General features: G+C 52.3%; 7 protein-coding genes across 7 annotated transcripts; 2 read left to right on the plus strand and 5 right to left on the minus strand.

Annotated features, from left to right (window-relative positions):
• Positions 1-1346: 1346 nt before the first annotated feature.
• On the plus strand, positions 1347-2842 carry BO94DRAFT_537076 (checkpoint protein HUS1 family protein). The gene is made up of 5 exons (XM_025612189.1): positions 1347-1444; positions 1569-1687; positions 1742-2522; positions 2597-2673; positions 2738-2842. Exons 1-5 carry the CDS (start codon positions 1402-1404, stop codon positions 2765-2767), a joined length of 1050 nt encoding a protein of 349 aa, XP_025465527.1. The 5' UTR covers positions 1347-1401; the 3' UTR covers positions 2768-2842.
• A 74-nt stretch (positions 2843-2916) lies between these two features.
• BO94DRAFT_152862 (uncharacterized protein) lies at positions 2917-3388 on the minus strand. The gene has a single exon (XM_025605813.1). It carries the CDS (start codon positions 3272-3274, stop codon positions 3026-3028), a length of 249 nt encoding a protein of 82 aa, XP_025465528.1. The 5' UTR covers positions 3275-3388; the 3' UTR covers positions 2917-3025.
• A 71-nt stretch (positions 3389-3459) lies between these two features.
• Positions 3460-9327, minus strand: sec16 (COPII coat assembly protein SEC16; the record flags this gene model as incomplete). Its single annotated transcript, XM_025613386.1, has 2 exons — positions 3460-4043; positions 4095-9327. The coding sequence occupies 2 exons, from the start codon at positions 9325-9327 to the stop codon at positions 3460-3462; spliced, it is 5817 nt and encodes a 1938-aa protein (XP_025465529.1).
• Positions 9328-9984: 657 nt separating this feature from the next.
• On the plus strand, positions 9985-14465 carry BO94DRAFT_520936 (aminophospholipid-translocating P4-type ATPase NEO1). The gene is made up of 2 exons (XM_025610132.1): positions 9985-12208; positions 12257-14465. Exons 1-2 carry the CDS (start codon positions 10408-10410, stop codon positions 14224-14226), a joined length of 3771 nt encoding a protein of 1256 aa, XP_025465530.1. The 5' UTR covers positions 9985-10407; the 3' UTR covers positions 14227-14465.
• Positions 14466-16668: 2203 nt separating this feature from the next.
• Positions 16669-17689, minus strand: BO94DRAFT_152811 (uncharacterized protein). Its single transcript, XM_025605812.1, has 2 exons — positions 17521-17689; positions 16669-17448 (listed from the first exon to the last, which is right to left on the minus strand). Exons 1-2 carry the CDS (start codon positions 17583-17585, stop codon positions 16905-16907), a joined length of 609 nt encoding a protein of 202 aa, XP_025465531.1. The 5' UTR covers positions 17586-17689; the 3' UTR covers positions 16669-16904.
• A 1684-nt stretch (positions 17690-19373) lies between these two features.
• BO94DRAFT_152932 (putative MFS sugar transporter) lies at positions 19374-21412 on the minus strand. The gene is made up of 2 exons (XM_025605814.1): positions 20641-21412; positions 19374-20579 (listed from the first exon to the last, which is right to left on the minus strand). Exons 1-2 carry the CDS (start codon positions 21200-21202, stop codon positions 19477-19479), a joined length of 1665 nt encoding a protein of 554 aa, XP_025465532.1. The 5' UTR covers positions 21203-21412; the 3' UTR covers positions 19374-19476.
• A 1148-nt stretch (positions 21413-22560) lies between these two features.
• Positions 22561-23732, minus strand: BO94DRAFT_152970 (uncharacterized protein). Its single transcript, XM_025605815.1, has one exon. The coding sequence runs from the start codon at positions 23283-23285 to the stop codon at positions 22569-22571; it is 717 nt and encodes a 238-aa protein (XP_025465533.1). The 5' UTR covers positions 23286-23732; the 3' UTR covers positions 22561-22568.
• Between the last annotated feature and the right edge of the window lie 63 nt (positions 23733-23795).

A 23795-nucleotide genomic window follows, 5' to 3' on the forward strand; every position in this document is an offset into this window, starting at 1 on the left:
AAATCCCTTCGTAAATATTCCACCACGCGATCGCGCACCGTTACTGTTTCAGCCTCTCCCTTCTCAAAGACCAATAGGAAGGTATGAATCGACAATGCACCGATCAGCAGCAACAAAGCAAAGGAGGAGGGATTTGTGATTGTGAAACGATGTCGCCAACCTCCATCTCTTCTTCAGCGAATGAGGGGTGTATCTAAGATTAAACCATTAGCAGGGATATTAAAACTTCATGAGCTCCCCTCGAAAGGAGCAAGGGACGTGACCCTTCGTGTAGTGCTGCTGCTATAATCAGGAACGGAACAGAACCTAACCAAATATTGTGTCAGCAAGGCAAATCTGAATGTAAGGAAGATCGAACAACTTGTTATGAACCACGTGGGAGACATCTGGCGGAAACATAGCCAGGGGCGCACAACACCACAGCATCCAAACGGCTATCCCATTCTTTCGGCATCCGCAAGGAGTCTTTTTCTGCAGTCGGGGGAAGAAAGGAATCCTAGCGCAACGGTCTAGACACATTAGCTCAGCCAGGATAAGGATAAGGGGGTTGGTTCAGTGGCAGAAGCTGTGTGGGCAGGAGCGCCACCCCGAGTTATTCTGCGATATGCTCGATAAAAACTGTGGGATAGTGAGATGTTTCATAACAGTCAACATACCAGAAGCTCTTTTACATGCTTGAGCTGTCGAGGCATACCTCTCCCCCCCCCCCCCCCCCCTCTATCTCTCTCTCTCTGTGTGTGTGTGTGTGTGTGTGTGTGTTGCAATCTGGTAAATTTTAGAGATCAAAGCTGATAGCCATACCGTACCGTACTGCTTAGGAGCCCGGTGATCATGATCGACGAAGCTTCATGAAGAGGACTATCGAAGATTTCGTGTCGAGACGCATGTGGTTGGGTCACAATCAAACTCTAGATCTCTGTGGCTATGATGCAGTGATATTTGATTGCTCTTCGAGGGTTATGCAGAAGCAGCTCCATGATTCGCATGAAATCTAGCATCAGAGCCCGTGACGACGGGTAGTAGATACTAATAAATAAAAAACATAGTACTGCGTCAAGGAAAGCTGATAGTTGCGAGATATCTTACAACTTACAGCCGAAGACACGTAACCGATGACCACAACAATAATGGCAAACTACATGGTGAATGACCAACCAATGAATATACACTCAGATAACTCTTAACTACTATGAAAAAGGTGCTTATATTTACTCCGGACCCAAACACAACGCGATTGTATCCACCCGCCAGATGCCCGCCAGACCAGGCCAGACAGAGTCCGTCACTGGCTTGTAGCTTCGATTGGACCGCGGTTCCCCACAGCCGCGGCCGATCATCGATAAGCACTTCGACCATCTTCAATACTCTTCCACCACCATCAATCTATACAACAACGTCAAGATGCGCTTCCGAAGTCAATTAGCCAACGCGTCCATCTTCTCCAGTACGTGTCATTGCACCTTCTCCATCCTCGGCGATCGCGTTCAACCATGTCCAGCACCCCAACATACCCAAAACCCATAGAATCCAATAAACCCACACCACTAACCATGTATACCAACAACCAGAACTAACCGCCTCCCTCTCCTCCCTGGGCAAGGTCTGTTGGATGCGCCTCGAAGGAGGCATCGTCCGATTTACCATCATCCCCGACCAAGGCACCCAAGTATGGGCCCAACTCCCTGTCGTACGTCCTCTCTTCCCCCCTCTTCTTCCCTACTCATCCTAACCCACCACTCAGGACTCCATCTTCGAAGAAGAATCCTACATCCTCGAGTCCAACACGGGGGTAATCAATCTCGAAGTCCCCATCGGCTCACTACACCGCGCCCTCCGCTCCGCCGTAGCCTCCAAATCCGCCAACCTGAGATTGACCAAAAAAGGTAACGTGCCTCTCCTGGCGCTGACCATCCGCGCCACATCCTGGACATCGGGCTCCAATGCCCTGGGTATCCCTGAAAACACCAACACTGAGCACCCCTCCACAACATCCTCAACAGCCAACACCAACACCACCACCAATCCCCGTCCCTCCGGTCCCCGCGAACGCGAAACCGTAATCACGCAGGAAATCCCCGTCAAAGTGCTCCATGAATCCGCCGTCGAGGGGCTCCACCAACCACGAGTTCGAGACCCGGACGTCAATATCCTTCTTCCCAGCTTGATTCATTTGAAAGGTATCTCGGAGCGATTCACGAAACTAGCAACTGAGTCCAAAACCCCATCATCATCGACAACAACCACCGCGTCACCAAAACTCGAGCTCGCTGCGAATATGCACGGTTCGTTACGAATTTCAATCGGGACCGACGCGTTCCGGATTTCCAGTACGTGGACGGATTTGTTGAATCCGAGTTTGGATCCGGGACAGCTGGGGCAGGGCGAACTAGAGCAGTTGCCAAGTGAGAGGATGAGGGGGTTTGCGGCGGATGATGAGGCCGGGTGGGCGAGGGTCAGGATTGATGGGAAGGATTGGAGTCGGATTTTGAGTGTGGGGAGGTTGAACCCGAGGGTTGTGGCTTGTGAGTTTTTCCTTACGTCTCTCCCTTCTTTTGGGGATTTGTGGTATATGGCGAGGGCTAATGACTTTCGATAGCATTCATTAACGAGACGGCTTTGGTGCTGTATGTTTTCCTGCCCGGGAGCTGGAATGAGGAGGATTCGTGTTTGACGGTGAGTTTGTTGGTTGTCTGGTCTGTTTATTGGGTTGTGTGGGGATTAACGATGTTTCTTGCAGTATTATCTCAACTCTTATGCGGTGGAGTAGTGAACAAGGGAGGGGGTATTGTCATAATTGTTTTACGAGGGTCGATGAGTAAGATATTGGATCAGAGGATATACGGATGTCGGAATATGAGCCTCAATATGAGCAGCGTTGTTATTTAGATGCTATTATTGGAGTAAGTACTATGTATGATATCCGAGCTCTATCTGAAACAACACGTAAAAACATCAAGTTAAGAAAATTCTGACTCTATATTCATAAACAGCAGCAGGTAATATCAAGCATGTATTAATTAATCGTTCAAAGAGCCATATAGTACACTTGTCCCGAGGCAGAAATGGCCTCCGACAGACATATCGTCATCTCAGAGGCGACAAAGGAAAGAAAGAAAGAAGAAAAGAAAAGAAAAGAAAAAAGAAATAAACATATATGCATAAATACAAGATAAGTAAGGAGGTGATGCAAGAAACGCCCGGGAAGATGGAGAAGCCGTCTTGCTTTCGAAGAAGACAGCATGCGAGACTTTTGGACAAGTGCAAGCTCAGCCATGTTCTAAACCAGGCAAAAGCCAGGACGCGCTTCATAAAAGTGCCAATGCAAACGGAGAACCAAGTTCAATGGGGGATTCGTTAGACATTACCAGAGTAGGAAAAAAGTAATAAATTAACAGAAACAAGACACTCGGGCCTAGTAATGGCCGCAGCGGTATTTTGTTGCATTGACATGGCAGTGGATTATTTTGCCATCACGTCAACATAACGCCCCTTCTTCTTTCCTCTAGCTGCGGGGCCTTTGCGAGCTTGTGGGGCCCCGAGCAGGTCGTCGATTGAACTGGCATTGCTCAGAGAAGTCGCAGGCCTGGGGGGTGCTGCCAAACCGATTGGTGGCGTGGGCATGGCGGCACCGGTAGAGACGGACCGTTGGATGGAGGGAGGAGGGAGACCCAGCGAAGATGGACCTGGACTGCCGGGATGAGGTGGGACCCCGGTGGTAGAAGGTGGCCGACTGCCAGGACCCGACAACATCGGAGATGGTCCTGACGCAGGAGGAGGTGGTGCTGCACTGCTGCCACTGGCGGTTCTGCTGGGAGGTGCCGAAGCTCGTGGGGGCGGCGGTGTGGCGCGGGCGGCAGTAGCACTGCCGGGGTCTTTCTTGTTGACCCATTTCTTCAGATCAGTGTCGTAGTAGAACGAGTTCTCCTCGCCAAGCTTGGCCCGAATGGGTTTGTTGGATATCTCGCCCTCTTTCTTCCCGCTGCCAGCAGCACCACCGAACCACCCTCCGAACCATCCCTTCTTAGCGGGTGCAGGTTTCTGAGCTATACGCAGGTTAGTGATACATTTTCAGGAAATCTGCGAGGAGCACTCACCATCCGCCTCTGCGGCTTTTCTAAAGGCTTCATCCGCTTCCCGGTCCTTGCGTGCCTTTTCAGCCTTCTGGATGGCAGCAGCACGGGCGGCTAGATCATCCTCATCGTCATCATCCATGAAGGATTTCTTCTTTGGTGGCTCTTCATCGTTGCTTTCTTCCGGCATGGCCGTTGCAGGTTCCACATGACTTTCACCGGAGGGAGCTTCATAGCCGCCGCTCCCAGTTGGAGGCATATAACCACCCGCATCTGAAGTAGGCGCTGTTTCGGAAGGCTGATTCATGAATGGCTGACCAAAGGAACCGTAACCTGGTGGCTGATACGGAGAACCGCTGCCAAATGCTTCTTGTACCGGGGCACTCGAGGCGTCGGCATGGGACTGAGGGGCCAGGTCTTCTTTGACTGGCGCAAGAGGCATATAAGACGTCTGAGGAGGGGTCGACTGATAGCCAGTAGCGGGCGGAGAGTTGAAAGGCATCCCCCCTTGATACATATTGCTCTCAACCGGGGTTGAAGGTTCTTGCGATCCCCGTCGCTGGCCATAACCAAACCCGTACGAAGAAGATCTCTGGGAGTCGAGGGATGATCTGCCGCGCAACTGCTCAGGAGAAGAGGTTGGGGCATATTGGTTGTTTGGCTGGTACCGCGACGGACCACTGCTATAGTTCGGTTGTGCAGCGTATGGTGCGTAAATATCCGACATGGAAGGTGAGCGACTAACAGTAGGCGTACCGGCGATCTTGGCAAATGGCCCGATATCTCCATCGCCAGCCTTTGTGGAACCAGCAGATGCAGCTTCGTTATCCTCACCAGCGACGAAACTATTGAATTTCGCCCACATCGACCCAGAGACCTTCTCCATGCTGGGTCTAGAAATCCAGGATGATCCGCCGTCGCTGGTTGTTTGTCTCAGACGTGCCGAGAGCTCATCAACTCCGAAATACAAGTGCTGGTGATGATAGGTTGATGGCTTGGTAGTTGCTTTCAGGGTAGCTGCAATTGCATCACAATACTGCTGAGCTTCCGATTTGCGGCCTTGGTCTGCGAGAGAGCAAGCATGTACCAATTTAAATGCGAGAAGATGGGGTAGCACAGGCTTAGGAGAAGCCGAAAGAACAGAGGTAGCATATTCGTATGCTTCAGTCAGTAGAATGGAATTATCATCCTGCAACGCAGCAGACGACATGTGCTGGTGATCAGCTCCGAGGAGGACCACGCTCGCCTGCGGATCATCCACACCGCCAAATACAGCAGCTCGAGAGAAGATGAAGCAGATATGTGCAGCCTCAATTCGGCCATAGGATGATAAAAGCCGGCCAAGGGCTAATAGCGCCTGGTGGTCTTCGGGGCTGCGGTTGCTCAACACCAGACCCAAGGTATCCCTCCAGCTGTCGAGACCATCAAGTGCATTCTTCGGGGGTCCCTGTCCATTGACTTTGCTGACCATCTGCAACCCAGCCCTAGCGGAGGGAGGCACAAGCTCGTCGACGCTCTCTTCGACATTCCCGGCAAAGATCTCATAGAGAGCTGCAAGCGATTCGGTGTTGCCTGAGGCAGACCTCACTTCGCGTCGCACAAATTCCTGAACAACCTGCTTCCAGACAGGTTTGTCCATTGTTGACGCTATGATCATGGCATGTCCCCATAGACGATGGTCCACTGCGCCCCAGACAGCCTTTTCACGCTCACCTAAGAGAAGGTTATTACGAACATTCTCTATCGCTTGGGGATCAACAGCATCCGGACGAGACGGAGAATCCAACGGCTGGCTGGTGTTGAAGGATGGCAGGCTGCCGCCATAGGTCTGTTCGGAGTCACCGTCCTGCAAGTGTGGAAATATGATCTGACGCAAGGACTTCTGAACATCAGGGGATCCTTCAAGAACACCGTCATGTTCGACCAAGACGCGAACGACCTTCCATAGCAGGATCTTCTCATCGTTTCTCTTCTGGGAGTCTGGATGCAGTCGAGAACTCTCCGGGATACCTTCATTTTCGAACGCAGCGATTTTGCTGGAGAGCCAAGCAAGTAGGTCCTTCTTTTTAGATTTGGATTTCAGAGGTCCCGGGTGTCGCACGATAGTATCAGGCGTAGAAATCCAGTCACTGAGCTGATGAATCTTTACCTCTCCGGGGCTGGACTTGATCTTAGGAGTGGCTTGGCCCGCAGAGTATCGGGGAATGTGTTTGGGGGAGCACGAGAGGATCGCACCACCAAATCCAAACTTAACAATCGGAGCACCTTTCCAGCGTTCGAGGGGATCAAACTGCTGGTCATCAGTAGGAGGAATGAAGTCGAGAGGCTGGGAGGCGACACGGTTGTGTGCCGAGACCTGGACTGGTGCGTAAGGATTCACAGCCTTTATTGGAGACCCAGAGCCATGAACAGACGCAGGCCTTTGAAGGGGATCGACCGTGGGCACAGACAACCTTGGGCCCAGCGCTTGCTGACCTGGAGATTGTGTCAATGACCTGCGCGGAGGGACAAATGGCGAGTCCTCAGCCGGTGCTACGGGTGCTGGTGGAACGCTGCCAATTGGGGCAACGCGTTTCGAAAACTCATCCACATAGTCCGGAGGAGCATACTGATTTCTGGGAGGAGACATCGGCTGCTGGGACATTTGGTGTGCGCTGGCATCCCCGCTCACAGTCTCCGGACCAAACGCAAATCCAGACGATACGGTAGGAGAGTTTACAGCAGGGCCACTTGGCTGCTCCTGCACCTCAATGGGCGGAATACTAGCTGGCGGTTCCATGGAAAGTTGCTGGTCGAGATTCTCATGGGAACGATAAGACACCTTCTCATGGTAAGCCAGGGGGCTCGAAGTGCGAGGCTGGAAGGGAAGTGCAGTTCCCTGAATGGGCGGAATAGACGGCTGAGAGGCATAGCGATTGCGAGTCGGTGGTGCGGTGACGGCTGGAGGAGGTGCCGGAGAATATCTAGGGGACGGCGGCGGCTTTATGCCGGCTTGCACAGTAGGGGGTTTTGGCGAGTACCTCGAAGTGACGGGAGGAGCAGACGAACCGCTTGGGGCACTGAGAGCCGAAAGGCTTCCATACGAATCTAGTCTTTCGGGTTGCTGGATTGGAGGGGGGGTATAAGCATCAACAGCCGGCGGGGTCGCAACAGGAAGGCTGGCATATGGATTGGCCGGCGGCGGAGGCGGATGGGATGTCGCAGCCGGCGCTGCATTGGCACCGGGCGTGTACCGTCCGGAGCTGGCCTGTCGAGACTGCGTCCGAGGAGGTGGTAGAGGAAGCTCTTCATAAAAGTTCTTAGGAGCGGCCATTGTTGCTGTTGATGATGTTCCGGCCGGAGGTGTGCTCATCCGGGGTGCTGACACAGTCGAGGGATTCGGGGGAGGCACTGGAATGCTATTGCTCCGTGGGGGAGGTGGAGTACTACCAGGTTGTGTGACCACTGGCTTATGACTGGCAACAGGCCGTCGAGATCGCGTAAGATCTTCCGGAAGGTCATATGGTGATCTGTAACCTTCCTTCGCCCGTTCAGCAAAGCTTTCTGCTTTGTTTGCACCAGCACTCGGCGGAGGCTGTCGCGCGAAATAGTCTGCAGATGCTGCAATGTTTGCCGGAGGTGCTGCACCTGGTAGGGGTATCCCATGAAGCAAATCCGAGGTGGATGGCTGATGCGGCGTGTAAGCAGCTGTGGAGATCTGCGGAGTGCCAAAGGGACTGCTTAAGCTCGGGGGAGCACCGTTGATATTCTGAAGAGCCGGTCCCTGATCCACTGCAGGGGCCTCGGCGACCTCATCCTCTAAAAGTAGGTCGTCATCGTCATCGAGTTCCATCTGCCACCGCGCCGCCAGATCGTCCTCGGTAGGAGCAGCTACCACCGGTTCTTCGGAAAGCTCGGCCTCCCAGCGGGCGGCCAAGTCCTCTTCCGAAGACGACTTTTTGACATTGTTCTCAGACGCGGCAGCAGCCAAAACGCTATCGAACTCTTGCGCAGCGGGGTCCGCATCGCTCATCGGAGAATCCGGTGAAACACCGAGGGAGTCCATGACTTGGAACGTGCTCTTGCGCGTGATATGTGATGGTGCCTCAGATTCTTCTGGAGGCGCAGAGCTCTGGACAGTCTTGAAAAATCCATCCTCTTCATCTTCATCGCCAGCAAAGAAGTTATCGATTTGACTCTCCTCTGGCGCAGTCGGCTTAGCCGGTGACTCGGGGGTATCATCCAGTAATGGGACGCCCTCCTCGAATCGAGATTCAGTTTCCGCGGGTACATAGATCGGCTTTGTCTGTGTCTTCAACTGGTTAAAGAAATCATCCTCCGCGGCGTCCTCATTGGCAGGACCTCCCCAGATGTCGTCATTGTTCTCAGCCTCGCCATTGGTGTCTGCAGGTTCATACTCGTCCTGCTCGCTGGTGTGTGTTGTGTTTCCTTCCTCTGCGTCCAAAGCTTGCGTTTCAATTGTCTCAGTTGGAAGAGATTGTCCTTCGTCCTGTGGAGGCTCGACTTCCACCACTTGGCCCGTGCTATTTATAAGCACATCCTCACCATGGCCAGGTTCCGCATCCAGAGCTTGCACATCGGTAGTCTCAGTTGGAGGAAGCTCGTCTTCCTGGGGCTGGGATTCCACCACTTGACCCTCGGTACCATCCACAAGCGCATCATCATGACCATGTTCCGTGTTCATTACTGGCGCATCAGTTGCTTCTTGGTGCTGGATAGGCTGGACTTCTTCCACTTGATCCTCAGTATCATCCATAGGCACATCCTTATCATGGCCAGATTCTGCATCCAAAGGTTGCGCATGGATAGTCTCAACTGGAGGATTTTCCTCCTCTTCTTGATGCTGTATTGGCTGGACTTCCGTTATGTGACCATCGGTATCACCCAGAGGCACATCCTTATCATGACCGTGTTCCGTCTGGGATTCGTCCAGAATCGGGTAGCTCTGATCATAGGTCACCTCCGGCATCGCCTCGGTGCCATCGGAGGAAGTTTCGGGCACTTCATCGTGAGTTGCGACTTGACCGGGGTTTGGCAAGGAATAGGAGTCGGTCATATCCGGGATAGCTGCTTCTTGCGGGGGAACAGCAGTGTCGGGGTCCGGAAAAGCAATGTCGCTGATGGTAAGCTCATGGGGAGTCTCCATAGGGGAGCCAAGGGGAATCGTTGTGGCTTCTATCGCCGTATCTATTTCTAGAGGAGTCGGGCCAGTCGGGACGGGGTGGCATTGTCGTCTGATCTGAGCGCCGGATTCCATACGGCCACGTCATTTTGTGCCATGCTTGCTGAATGTTAGATCCCTCCACTAGTGAGCCGGCGTCAGTCCAAGCCACAAATCGGACACGTTTGCACATGCACTCACGCTGAAGAGCGACGGGGAGATAAACAGTCAAGATTCGATTGGTTAATATACTGAGGCATGAAACAGAAAGGATACAAGTGACTGGGTCCAATAATAAAACATTACAAGAAGTAAGGGAAGGGCGAACTCATGACTGCATCTCCGAGGTATGCGTGGTTGTCTTGAAGCCGGACCACTGGTGCCGTACCTGGGCTGGCTGCGTGCTTATGATGCTGCACCGGCTGGCTGACTGGCTAATGAACATCAGTTTCTGGGACGCGCCCGTCATCCGGGGCGGAAGATAGTTACCCCGGGCGGAAGTGCCACCTAACCTGTTACTCCGGATCACGTGCCCTGGCACCATGGCATGGCATGGCTCATGACTAGTGATGCATGTCCACTAGCATGGCTGTAGATCCGACCTATCGAGTAATAACCTCCTGGTTCATGGAAATTGAAGCCCGTGCAGGGGATCTCCTGTAGTCTGTTTGACATAAAGCAGACCGACACAGTATCTAATCTATGTGCTGCCTCTACGATCTACTCCGGGTGTGCCCCAGTGACTCCGCCGATGACATCGATCGCGGTTTCAAAGACTGGTGCGCCACAGCCGCCCGTCCTTGAGGCTCCCAGATCATGTGATCGGGCCTGTCTCCGCCTGCCATCACAGCCGCTTTAGGCCACCAATATTGTTCCTCGAATTGTTCGGATCGATGCCGTGGTGGACTCGACTCCGGGGGGATGTGCAAAGTGTTGATCAATTACTACTCTGCTTTTCTTAGCCATACTTATCGTCACAGATAGGTTCCCCGTTTCCGCGACCGGACACCGACCGCATACACCCGCACCCCCAAGCCAACAGTACCGAGCAATGGTGCCTCGGAGACACCCTCGATACCGCTCGGCTTGATATGACATTTCAATTCTCAACATAGGAGCTTTCATAGTGCTCCTCGTATACAGTCATCCTTCTCTGGATTTCTTCCGACCTTCACCATGCCTTCTTCATCCGAATACCTACATTCGCATGGCCGTGCCAGCATCGCAGGCGACTCTGGTTCCGACGATGACCTCGACCTGGAGGAGCTTGATCCGAGCACCACACATTTATACGGAGCCGCTCGCCTCTCAAGGGAGGAGTCCAATCGCCAAAGGAGTCGCGGTCCCGGCATAGCTTTGCGGAATCTACGCGTTGGTGTGGGAAACCGAGTATGGAGACGAAACACTTCTGGATCGCATGGAAGATCGGAGGACATGGATGGCCTACTGGAGGATCGGGAGGAAGATGGACTCCGCAGGTCGCATGCGAGCTCCCGCAACTATACTGACGACGATGCCCCGCTGCTCAACGAGCGCAGGCGTAGCTCCGCTCGCTCATTAGCAGATCTCGAGCGGGCGTCGCAGAGGGGCTCGCGGTTCAGAATCCCGGGGATCAAAGCGGCGAGCTTCCTTTTTGGCTCCTCCAACCATGCACCTTCTGATCAGACAGAAACGAAACCACCGCGCGATGTTCTCGTCGGCCAAACGCAACGAGCCAAATACCCCGCGAATATTGTATCGAACGCAAAGTACACCCCATGGAGCTTCCTGCCCCGCACGCTCTATAACGAATTCTCCTTCTTCTTCAACATCTACTTCCTTCTCGTCGCGCTTTCCCAGATCATCCCAGTGCTTCGAATAGGCTACATGTCATCCTATATTGCGCCTTTGGCCTTCGTCGTCAGTATATCGCTGGGGAAGGAGGCTTTGGATGATATTGGCCGTCGTCGCAGAGATGCCGAGGCAAACGCCGAAGAATTCACCGTTCTCAGTTTTGATAGACCTAATGGGGTCATGGAAGTCGTCAAAAAGTCCCGGGATTTAAAAGTTGGTGACGTTTTGAAGGTTCGCAAGAACCAGCGTCTGCCTGCGGACGTTGTGATCCTAAAGAGCGTTTCCAATGACTCTGTGGCTGCTCGTCAAAGCTCCTTGGCCGAAAGGCCAGCGGAATTTACTTCTCAGGAACAAAACCTACTGTCGCCTACCGCGGAGCCTAGCTCGAGCGCTGCGGCAAGTCAGGCCAATGTCTCTTCGGCCAGCGATACATTCATTCGAACCGATCAATTGGATGGTGAAACCGATTGGAAGCTACGACTGCCCTCTGTATTGTCGCAAGCTTTGCCCCTCGGTGACCTGACAAGGTTGAAGGTCACTGCAAGTGCGCCAGATAGACGAGTCAATGAGTTTGTGGGTACTGTTGAACTAGGGCAGCCGTCCGGGTTCTACGATCCCCATGTCGACAAAGGGGAGAATAGAGGTGACTATGAGACTACGGACACACAGGCCAACTCTGCTCCGTTGACGATCGACAACACGGCATGGGCCAACACTGTTCTTGCCTCTAATACTATCACATACGCTACCATTATTTATACGGGATCTCAGACGCGGGCTGCCCTTTCAACGTCGGCATCTCGCTCGAAAGTGGGCCTGCTGGAGTACGAAATCAACAACCTGACCAAGATCCTCTGCATTCTAACACTGGCCCTGTCGATTGTTTTGGTTGCTTTAGAGGGATTCCAGCCGACCAACGACAAGGTGTGGTATGTTGCGATCATGATCTATCTGATTCTTTTCTCGACAATCATCCCCATGAGCTTACGGGTTAACCTGGACATGGCGAAATCCGTGTACGGCCGGTTCATTGAAAGAGACAAGGATATTCCAGGGACCGTTGTTAGGACCAGCACCATCCCCGAAGACCTTGGTAGGATTGAGTATCTTTTGTCCGATAAGACAGGGACCTTGACCCAAAACGGTGAGTTGCTACATAAACCGCGGCTTTCTTCTCAGCTGATGTGAACAGAGATGGAACTGAAAAAAATCCACGTCGGGACTGTCTCATATGCCAACGACGCAATGGAGGAGGTGGCGTCGTATATACGACAAAGCTTCGCCGGGGACTCTTTGACTACTCCTTCCACTGCATTCGGAGCACAAGCGGGACTTGGAACGGCTCCACGTACAAGACGAGAGATTGGCTCCAGGGTCAGAGACATCGTTTTGGCACTTTCTCTTTGCCATAATGTCACCCCGACGAGTGACGAAGAAGATGGTGTCAAAGTCACCAACTACCAGGCTTCATCCCCGGATGAAATCGCAATCGTGAAATACACCGAAGAGGTCGGGCTAAAACTAGCTTATCGCGATCGACAGTCAATTGTCCTCGAATCTACGCATACCGGAAAAGTCATCGTTCGGGTCCGCATTCTTGAGATCTTCCCTTTCACGTCAGACAGCAAGAGGATGGGAATCATCGTGCAATTCGAGACGGATGACGGACTATTGGACACATCCAACAATGATAGTGAGATATGGTTCTATCAAAAGGGAGCAGACACCGTCATGTCGACGATTGTTGCGGCGAACGATTGGCTCGACGAGGAGACCGCGAATATGGCTCGCGAGGGCTTGCGGACCCTGGTCATTGGACGGCGGCGACTGTCTGCGCAGCAATACGAGGAGTTCACCACCAAGTATAGACAAGCCTCTCTTGCTCTTCAAGGACGCGATGTTGGTATGGCCAAAGTGATTGGCGACTTTCTGGAGCGAGATTTGGAGCTTCTCGGCGTGACCGGTGTGGAAGACCGCCTCCAACGGGATGTCAAGCCCTCTCTCGAGCTTCTCCGCAACGCCGGAGTCAAGATCTGGATGTTGACGGGTGACAAGGTCGAGACAGCCCGTTGTGTGGCCATTTCTGCCAAGCTGGTCGCCCGTGGACAGTATATCCACACCGTTGCCAAAGTCAAGGACAAGTCTACCGCTCAAGAAGCGTTGGACTTCCTACGCAACAAGACGGACTGCTGCCTGCTCATCGATGGCGAGTCGCTCTCACTCATGCTTGGCCAGTTCCGGACGGCGTTCATTTCTGTCGCCGTCCTGCTCCCTGCCGTCATCGCCTGTCGATGCTCTCCAACCCAAAAGGCCGAAGTGGCAGATCTCATCCGCCACCACACCAGAAAGCGCGTCTGCTGTATCGGCGACGGCGGAAACGACGTCTCCATGATCCAAGCCGCAGATGTCGGAATTGGCATTGTCGGCAAGGAGGGGCGTCAAGCTTCCCTGGCAGCCGACTTTAGCATCACCCAATTCCACCATCTCACCAAACTGCTTGTCTGGCATGGGCGCAATTCCTATAAACGATCCGCCAAACTCGCCCAATTCATCATGCACCGTGGACTCATCATCAGCGCCTGTCAGACCATGTACAGCATCGCCAGCCACTTTGACCCGAAGGGTCTCTTCATCAACTGGCTGATGGTCGGTTACGCCACCGTCTACACCAACGCCCCCGTCTTCTCACTCGTGTTCGACCGCGACGTCGACGAAGAACTCGCCAACCTCTACCCGGAACTTTACAAAGAGCTCAAAACCGGACGCAGCCTCAGCTACCGCTCGTTCTTCACCTGGGTTCTTGTATCTGTCTACCAAGGCGCCGTCATCCAGGGCCTCTCTCAGATCCTCCTCGACACAATTACCGGGCCGCGCCTCATCAGCGTGTCCTTCACCGCTCTCGTCATCAACGAGCTCCTCATGGTGGCCATCGCCATCACGACATGGCACCCGATCATGATCTTCAGCATCATCGGCACCGCCCTTGTCTACGCATCCAGCGTACCTTTCCTAGGCAGCTACTTCGACCTGCACTACGTGATCACTATAGACTGGCTGTGGCGAGTTGTCGCCGTCTGCGCCGTCTCCTTAATTCCCGTCTGGGCTGGGAAATTGATCCTGCGGTCCTGGAGTCCGCCCAGCTACCGGAAAGTGCGTGGATAATTGCCTTCCTCTATATCCTCTATCTGCCTCGCTTCATTTCCTAGGTGAACGGTGTCTGGAGCTTAGCATCCACTTCCAACTTTCATCTCATTTGCTTTTCATTCATCAACTCCTATATCTAGCGCTGCGCAACGGTGCGCTGTATATCATTGACACTTGTCCTTCCTCCCTTTTTCCCTTGCTGCATGTATTCTCCATCATTGCTGGTATATAGACTTAGCGTGAATCATATCCCTTTGCTTTTATATACTTAACAGACAACAGATGAAGGATTAACCCACACCCACCACACACCCTCGTATCCTGAAGCAGTTCAGACCAAACAGGAAAAAGCATGAACCCCCACAACAACTCATCCCAACCACGTATCCCAAGAAGCATATGAACCCCAATTTATCCATCCACCTGCCCCGTCCCAATCCAATCAACAGTTCCAACCCAAACCCGCCTCGCATACCCCTCTGCTTCTAAAAATACATCCTACATGAAAGGACGATAGTTGTTATTGTCGTATTCTGTAACTGATCTCACACTCGCCTATCCTGAACTAAAACAAAATACCAAGAACAGAATAGAACCGAACAGGGCAGAACGAAAACCAATGTTGATAAGACGAACAACCATCTCGAATGAAAAACCTTGCCATCGTCAAAGCAATGCGCCGTATGTATATATACGTATATACCACGAGATTCATCACGTCGTCATCAGATCTGGTTTTCTCAGATAAAGGTGATTCTTTATTGGATGAAGTGAAGCGAGGCGAAGGAAGGATTAGACCCATCTAAGCAGTCAAATTCAGTTCATCTCAGGAGAGATCTGATAAGCAGACAATCATCAGGAGGGAAAATGGACGGGGGTGGGGTTGTCATGCAGGTGACACCGTGCCTATTATCATCGGCAGCGATTGATAAAAGGTGTGAGATGATGTGTTATATTTGGCAGTACCAGTCGCCGGTGAGATGGTATTGTTCGTTTGTTTGCTGATGTGTGATCGATCTCTAAGATTTGTTTCAGGATATGGGGTTGGGTTTGAGTTTCTGGATGAGACGAGATTGTAGAGACGTAGGATGATTCATCTGGGAGGTTGCATGGAATCAAAAAGCAACAATATGCGGGTTATCACGTAGATTGGCGCGGGTAATTCGTATTTGAAGAGCTGAATCTTGGCTATGCCAGGTCTTATAATTAGGAAGAAATCTCGTAAGATCATCCCAGTGTAGATCAGCTGCTGACAACGTAATAAAAAGATGCGGATATCTAAGTGTCACTTCTCGAACATGTGCCTCTAGTTGTCGACGACTCTCGTGTCAGAATGGCCGCGTATCACGTAACCCACCAGAGTATCGAGTGATTGAAATGAGCAAATGCACGTGATTTCTCTGGATCATCTTCAACTACAGTAATTAGCTCGTCTCTTGTGGTATTAGATGATTGACCACGAGCATAGAGTCCAGCTCGGCAATGAATTTGTTGTCTCATCAGGGTATTGAATGCAACATATCGAACCGAAGATGGAGTGAGCCGAAGGTTGCTTACTAGCTACCTAGCGAGTTCTGGGGGACGATCTCAAGTTCGTTTCCTATTGCGCGTGCGAATGAACGAGACCGGTTTGTGAGGACCTGGCTAAAAATGATTTTGGCCTTGCTGGAAGGGCCTCAGTCGTTGGTGTTGGTATGTTGTCTTGTGGGAGGTGAGATGTTGGATCGGACGGACAGCTAGCTTGTCGGGATAGATGAGGTTCTCGCGCAGGCTCTTCTTCTGGAGCAGGGGCTGTCCTGCCAGAAGTATGAAGGGCAAAGAGGTTGCATGTGGATCATGTACCGATTCCGTTGGTCTTAGATGCTCAGTGCTTGAATCAGACAGGTCGCTTTCTCCCGTTGCTCGTCGTGATAGACGATTTTTAGGTTCTCCTTTTTTTGGCTGTGTAGTTGATGAGGATACCGTAGTCTATGGATTCTCACTCTCCACGAAAGTCTGATCCATCGCCACCTTCCTCTCAACCCCCTGGCTCTTTGTCATGTGTCCTTCGGGTCATCGCAGTTTTGGGGTTCTCTAACCTGTCTTCTGAATTGAGCCGTCCTGCCAAACAAGATGAAGCGCGGAGAGTCAGCATTGGATCTCTTGCGTAGTGATTCATTGATTGGTGTTGTTCTTTTTGCTTGCCTGATGAGGCGGATGAGGTTGTCCTGGGAGGAGCGAACATGAAGTCGATTCCATAGTCCTTTTTTCTTTCCTGTTATACGCTGACTATTGCCAAGAAATTGAAGATGGAGAGAGACATCAATGTGATTATATAGTGCTTCTCTTCACCTTTGGCCGAACTCCTGCCAAAGGATTGAAAGTCGGGTATACATTGGTTCCCCTGAATGACAATTCAGGAAGGTAGATGTTGTTATCAAGCATTTGAATTCGATCTCTGGATTTGGATGACTGGTGTCCTTATTCCTGCATCGCTGAGAAAAGTCCCTACCAGCACTAAATCAAACAGCAAGAGACAAACCCAAGCTCCATTGTTATATTGAGTCGACTTATTGAGGGTATTTGTCGAGTCGTGTTTCCGATGGAGAATTTGACGTGATGGTCCGAATGCCTTTCTCTAAGGTTGTAGAAGCAAGACATCAATATTTGCTGATTCTGCGACGACGGCATGCGATATATATGATGACTTTAGTTTATCAGTTGTTGTGTGTTTTCATTGACGGGGGATCTGGAACACGGATCAGGGCGCCTTCTCTTCCGCGCACGTCCTTTAAGAACTGGATAGCTAGGTAGCTATTTTTGCTGGTGCTGTCATGCCCGTGTGCGAATATAAAGATATTAATCGTGGTTCCCTGGAACTTCAGGGTTGGACGGGTTCTGTATCCAGTATCTTTGTCTCCATCAAAGTATATCTCCGCTGGGTTTTTCTTTTTTCGCGCCCTGGAGGCCTTCATTGGCTTCTTTTTCTTGAGAGTCAGTGTCAAGTCGGGCTCTTGGACCTGGAGAATATGGTTTGAATTTGTAAGGTTTCTGTGCATAAGAGGAGACATGCAATGGCTGCCATTCATCCGCCCAGAAATAGCACATGTTACTATTCTGAAGTTCGTGAAGAAACTAGCGTGGCCAATACAAATCCTGCCCTCGTCAGTGAGTGGGAGTGAGTAAAGTGCAGGCTGTTGCTTGGTTTCATGGTCATCAGAACGAGGGAGGCAAAGGGTGCATTGCATAGAACGATGCACCCTTCATACAAATTGTCAGCAGTGTCTTCGCAGCTTTTAACTCCTTGGATGTCACTTATACAAGGGAGCATACCTTGCCTTGTTCTGGTGGAGAGACTCAGATTTTGTCGACCATTTCTCTGAAAGGAAATATCTCATCAATACATTCTTCGAGGGAGCGCCGAAGTGATCATGATGGACTGCTTGGAGACTCCTCCTGGCAGGAGCAAGTTTGGCTTTCTGCTTCTTCTATACAGCGGTTGGTTTCTTCCTCGCTGCATCAACATGTTACCACCCGCACACTGAGGTGAGCGAATCCGGGTGCATATGCTAAATCTCGTGGGTCATGTAAAAGTCGTACTCGGCCACTACAGGGAAAAAATAGGGCTTCGGGCGCTTGATATAAGGAGGAGACATCTTGGGCACCATGATGTCCCCGTATATGTGTGTGTGCAATTGTATACATGGAGCCTGGAGCCGTAGAACCTTGGTGGGTCTCTTTCCTTGAATGATTCCTCGTTACTGAGGATTTGGGGGTTTGATTCATTGTCAATGCGAGCTCGGAAGAATAAATCCACGAAGAAGTTCTGCTTCTGCATATTATACATATGCAGAGCTTATCTCGTGGGAATCCTAGCTGGTGATGTGTCCCCTTATCATTTTGACGTATAAGGTAGTATCATCCTGTAAAAGGATGTAGGATGAGATTGGACAGAAGTATGGCCAGTATATCATCGATATATCACCATAAATTGATACAGTGTATCGAGGGTGCGGTACATTTGCTTTGGTTTCTGCTTGATGGTTGGGTGTCTATTTTGTCTCATCCGATGAGTTTCCACTGACTGTGTCGGCCAGGTCATTGGCAGGAGAAGAGCTAGAAGAATGAGAGCAAGCAAGAGCATAGAAATTCCATGGCATCTGTTCCGCTCAAACCATCCACGAGAATAAGAGGAGCCAGGTGAGGATGTAGATAGGTGATTATCAATGTGGCGAGTAGACACCGCTATCGAGGTATCGGTACTTGAGGGGTATTAATCTCCTGTCTTGATTTGTGGTAGAAGAAGTGTGAGCGTCGGAGTGGAGTTGTTCTTCAAGGATTGCATTGCCGATGCCATTAATAGGTGCACTGATTGGCAAGGTTCATCGAGTATCATCTGAGACTGAATGCTGTGGAATGCACAGTGCGTTGTCATCGATCATTGGCTTTGCTTTCGACAATCTCCAATATCTGCATACATATGGCCTTCCAGGACCATTTTCTTCATACGATGACACTTGTTGTAGTCGTCCAAAGCATGTCCGCTACCGTAGCACTGTCTTTTGAAAGAGTCATCAGCCATAGGATGAGAATCCGGTGTGGGAGTCGAGTCAAAAGGGGCCGTTCAGATGGAGATCGAGCCCGTTTGGGCATTCAGGGGCATCGTAATGATACTCGGTCGGTGTGTTGTCCGTGTCAGGTTTCCGATATATGAGATGTATTCAAGGGGAGAAGAGGTGAGATGGAAATGGTGATGAAGATGAGCCCGCAGGCTCATCCCTGGCTGTCAAAGGGAATAACAGGATGTGGGGTTTATATGGGCCTTTGTGGATTCAGTAGTCGGGTGATTGCGTCTGGTGAAAGGGAAGTTCCTGAGGAGGAGAAAACAGAGGGAGGTTCCGTGAGTGACTGTCATGCATGCCGTACCATTCCTATACTGCCGTCGTCAAAATACGTTTCGTTTCATGTCAGGTTGTATCAACTCGTGTTTTGAATATTTGAATTACGGCGTATTACATTCACTTCCATATCAAGCATATCAACTGAATGAATCAGGATTAGTCAAGATCTGTTTCCATGTCTAATCCCTAGCCATATGTGCGATAACCAGGTAGGTAGGTAATGAAACAAACGTTGAATACTATACTATCACAGGGTATTAACATAAAGCAAGGCATAGGTAAAATCATCAACCCGTTAAAGTGGGATATTTCCCTTTTGTTCTTTTTTTGTCTTTGTTCGTTTGATCCTTACTTCATCCTATTCATAAACATATACACACTCCAGCATTTAGTCAGTCTTCGGCGGAGGAGAAAACACCTTCTTCAGGCGGAAATGCACCAGATCGTCAATCACTTCGCCCGTGCTCTTGAGGTTCTCCTTGACAATGGCCGACGTAGGCCGCGAGAAGAGCTCGTCGATCTCCTCGAGCGACTTGTTCTTCGTCTCGGGCATGAAGATGATCTGGTAGAACCACCCCAGGAAGGCGATACCACCGTAGAAGCCGAGAGTCAGACCAATTCGGGTCATGGCTTTCATCATCCGCGTGAAGTTGTACGTGACGATGAAGGAGCAAAGGAAGAGGTTGGCATCTGCGGTGGTCATGCCGTAACTACGCAGGTAGGTCGGGAAGACCTCGGACGGCACCACCCACGTCAGGCAGGCATAGGAGCCGAAGAAGGCCTGGTAGAGGATGATGCCGGTCAGGTAGACGCCCTGTGCGGCGGCCGGGTGGGTCTGGTAGTCGATCTGATAGCCGACGCCCACCAGCACTAAGCCGATGAAGAAACCCGGCAACATGGCGTTGGCCCAGTAACGCCGTCCGAACCGCTCCATGTACAGCACCGCGGGGATGGTGCCAACCAATAGAGATCCACCTCCCACCAACGACATGAAGACACTGTTGCGCTCACTAAATCCGATGTTCTCCATGAGCGTCGACATGTAGTACATGATCGCGTTGACACCCGTGAACTGACCCAAAAAGATCATGATATTGGCGTACACCAGGGCACGACGAGCCCGGGGGACGGTAAAGAAGTCCATCCAAGCATACTTCTTGGTGCTCGCCTGCTCCTCGCGCTCTGCTACAACAGCTTGGCGCATACCGAGGAATTCTTCCTTGGCTTCATATGAGTCGAAGCCACGGATACGCTTCCAGACACCATATGCTTCCACGGTTCGACCCTTGTGCATGAGATAACGAGGGCTCTCGGGCAGGAACATCATACCCACGAGAAGAATGGTGGAGAAGACCAGGGAGGATCCCAAAATGTAGCGCCAGTTGCCCTCGACATCGAGGAAGATGGCGGCAACAGCATAGCCCAGGACTTCACCCAGCGCGATGTTCAACTGGTACAAGGAGACCAGGTTACCACGGATTTTGCTAGGTACTGCGGGGGGTTAGCGATGCACGAGGTAGATCGGATAGAAGATGAAGCAAGGAGTACATACCAGACTCGGCTACATAGACAGGGACAGTACCTCCCTCCAGACCGACACCCGTACCGAGGATGAAACGACCGGCGAAGATCATGCCAAAGCTGATGGCACCGGCCTCCAAGGCTGCACCGATCGTGTAAAGAATGCAGGAGACGATGATGGCCATACGACGGCCCAAGTACTCGTTGGCGGGGGAGAGGAGCAGGGCACCAGCCACGGCACCCAGAGGCATACCAGCATCAACCAGACTACTTTGGTTGTCGGATAGCTTCAATGCACCGGGCATGTAGATATTGGCACCACTGATCAGGGACTGGTCCAGACCGGAGAGGAGACCACCCATGGAAGCGAAGGCAACCAAAACGTAGGTGTACAGGGAAGGATTAGAGAAGCCCCCGAAGCGAGAGGGCTTCAACTCCCGGAACTGGCCCTCAAGCTGCAGAAGCTCCGCATCCATGGCAGCTTCGTTGAACTCCTCGACGGCCTTGGGGTCCTTCAGGACATCGTCCATCTCGAAGGCGGTGCCCTCCTTGTGGTCATCATGGGAGGTGTCCAAATCGTGGATGGCACCCATGGTGAGACAGAAAGTGGCGGTGTGACAACCGCTGAATTAAATATTAAGATATGTACAGTAGTACAATCGGGGTGGGGGTATCTTTAGGGGTGGTGCGAGGGATACTTCCCACGGCTGGGTGGTATCGGGCAGATCAAGAGATGACAACCACGAGGAAGAGAGGCGGAGGTGGGGGGAGAAACCAGAGACGAAAAAAATTCCGGGGGAAAGCACGAGGCTTTTAAGGGCACGTCGGCCCATCGATCCCATCCTCACCAGAAGCGTCATGACCGTGGAGGACATCATGGTACCGGGTTTGCCTCGTTAGCATCGGGCCGTGCGACCAGTCATAGAAGCCGACCACGCGAGGGCCAGACGGGGATGCAGAGTGGGGACGGCATGGGCAGCGATGCCTGACCAACAGAAAACCGACTAGAGTAGGCTAGTGGAAGGAATGTCGAAGCATGGATTGCATCCTGGATGGACGCTTGAAGCCTTGAAGGGGGCCGATCCCCAGAAGCGGAGGAGACAATTTCCCCGTGGGCAGCCCGTTAGGTAAGCTTCCCCGGCCAATCCCGATGCCGGTGGATTGTCGGCGACTCTCCGGGTTTTCGCTTGTCATCTCACTGGACCATCGCCTGGTGGTGTCGGTTGCTGCTAAACTGTTCATGACTTAGTCGACTCTGGAGTTGCGCCATTTTTCTCCTCTTTGGGGCCCCGTGACTGGGCATAAATTTCCCCCATAGTGGCCATCCGCTGGGTCGTTCCCGAGTCCCCAGTCAGTCCCCAGACCAAAGTGGCTCTGCAGCCGAGTCCCTCATTCGCCCCGAGCCCGACTGGCAAACCTTGAGACGGAAAGTTCCAGCCAGCCTGAGGCTTTGGCCACTCAATCCTCCGCTTGAAAAAACCCCCACTTCCCCCGGGGAAAGTTCTTCCTGGGGGGGAAGAACGTTTACGCCTGCCTCACAATAATAAGCACAGAAGAAAAAAATGTTGCGAGAAAATAAGGGAAAAAAAAAAAGAGTCAACCCTGGTTATATTATTATCTCGATCTGCACGCAACCAGACACAACAGATCGGGGGGATAGATACAAGATGATGGAAATTGATCAGTCAAATGGGTCAGAGTAACAAACCATGGAAAGCCACCTTCTCTGGCTCTGTCTCTCCCTCCCTCCCACGCTCGCTCGCTTGCTTCCCCCCACGCCCTCGTCTGCCTCCATCCCTATTCATACACTTTCCCGCCCCGGACACCATCCGATGCGCAAGACAGACACTAACCAGCTGTCCCCATCTTGCAAAGCCCCTGCAGCCACTAGATCCTTCTCCTTCCCTTTGTTTCCCCCCCACATGTAAGACACAATTAGCCTAATATCCCGGCCGTCCATTATCGTCGACCCGGCATGCCTACCGGTTTTCGTGCACTAGGATCCGCCCCAACATATGGCGAACCCGGCCGACTGCTCGGATTCTGCCCGGGACTGGGAGACCGGCCCCCATGCAGTCTGGCGCGCAGTCTTTCCTGGGCCGACGTTGCACGCTCTAATCCTGGACTTCCTGCCCCCGTGACCGGTCCCGAGATCGTCTGATAGGACCCGGCTCGCTGGCTGGGCAGCGGACGCGCCCCGGTCGGGTGCGCCGAAGGTACAGGCGACTGACTAGGGGGTGATGCAATCGAACCCGACGGTGCGCTGGCCGTGGCAGACAGAGGGGCCCCCATACTATTGCCGGGCGCCAGTCGGCCTCGACGCAGACTGGCCGTCTGCGACGTCGGGGGCATCGCAGAACCCGAGTCCCCCCACAGGTCTCCCAGTCCGCCACCGCGTCCATACGCCGACGTTGCTGGGGCGCCGCCGCCGCCGCCTGCTTGGATCTGAGTCGTAGCAATGACCCGCCCTGGTGCCGGTGTTGGCGCTTTCGGGTCAGGTGGGAGCCATCCCGGAAACGGCCGCGCTTTCTCCGTGTAGTAGGCGCGCAGCACGTTCGAGATGTGCGAGCAGTCTTCGTGATCCGGGTCGTCCGCCTCGTCGCCCAAGTGGATCGCTCGACGCAGTCGGGTGCCCAGGTTCGAGATGGCCGACGAAGAGGTGAATGATGAGAACATGGTGCTGACTCTGTTTACTGATCGACGTGGAGAGAGTGTTGGCCCAGAAAAGGAGGTGAGTGTTCAAGTGGGGTATCGAGCGTCAGGACAGGAGGATGCGGAGTTGGCGGGAGTGAGCAGTCCCAGGCGACAAGAGCCGAGAATTAAGCTGCAGCGGTCTAGGATTAAGGTGAGATCGAACACGGTATCTCGAGCCGACCAGCGAGGAGAGGTGAGAGGAGGTTTGGTGCACCCCTGAGGGGAGGTTTGACATTGATTGACTTGACTTACTGCCATGTTGGCGATCCACTCGGTTTCATCCCGCCACACCACGTGAGCCGGTCCCTGGATCTTCCATCTGGCACCGCCAACTGGTGGATCTTCTCCACAGCATAGCAGAGCCCTCGTTCTGCTCGGTACACTATAACAACCACCAATAGGACCAACAACATAACACCAGGAACTCCTGTATAAAGTAGATAGATATATGCAATGGCGGGGTATGCATGCCCGATCGCAGCAGAAATCAAC

The sequence above is a fragment of the Aspergillus sclerotioniger genome (genome assembly GCF_003184525.1).
Source record: "Aspergillus sclerotioniger CBS 115572 chromosome Unknown BO94scaffold_21, whole genome shotgun sequence".
Taxonomy (NCBI): Eukaryota; Fungi; Ascomycota; class Eurotiomycetes; order Eurotiales; family Aspergillaceae; genus Aspergillus; species Aspergillus sclerotioniger.

Bases quoted from the DNA above. Each gene is read 5' to 3' on its own strand.
- BO94DRAFT_152970 (XM_025605815.1), bottom strand. From the start codon at position 23,285: ATGTTCTCATCATTCACCTCTTCGTCGGCCATCTCGAACCTGGGCACC.
- BO94DRAFT_152862 (XM_025605813.1), bottom strand. From the start codon at position 3,274: ATGGCTGAGCTTGCACTTGTCCAAAAGTCTCGCATGCTGTCTTCTTCG.
- BO94DRAFT_537076 (XM_025612189.1), top strand. From the start codon at position 1,402: ATGCGCTTCCGAAGTCAATTAGCCAACGCGTCCATCTTCTCCA. The intron at 1,445-1,568 runs GTACGTGTCATT...ACCAACAACCAG, and splicing joins CAACGCGTCCATCTTCTCCA to AACTAACCGCCTCCCTCTCC. The intron at 2,523-2,596 runs GTGAGTTTTTCC...GACTTTCGATAG, and splicing joins GAACCCGAGGGTTGTGGCTT to CATTCATTAACGAGACGGCT.
- BO94DRAFT_152811 (XM_025605812.1), bottom strand. From the start codon at position 17,585: ATGAGATATTTCCTTTCAGAGAAATGGTCGACAAAATCTGAGTCTCTC. The intron at 17,449-17,520 runs GTATGCTCCCTT...ATTTGTATGAAG, and splicing joins CTCCACCAGAACAAGGCAAG to GGTGCATCGTTCTATGCAAT.
- BO94DRAFT_520936 (XM_025610132.1), top strand. From the start codon at position 10,408: ATGCCTTCTTCATCCGAATACCTACATTCGCATGGCCGTGCCAGCATC. The intron at 12,209-12,256 runs GTGAGTTGCTAC...TGATGTGAACAG, and splicing joins AGGGACCTTGACCCAAAACG to AGATGGAACTGAAAAAAATC.
- BO94DRAFT_152932 (XM_025605814.1), bottom strand. From the start codon at position 21,202: ATGGGTGCCATCCACGATTTGGACACCTCCCATGATGACCACAAGGAG. The intron at 20,580-20,640 runs GTATGTACTCCT...AACCCCCCGCAG, and splicing joins TGTCTATGTAGCCGAGTCTG to TACCTAGCAAAATCCGTGGT.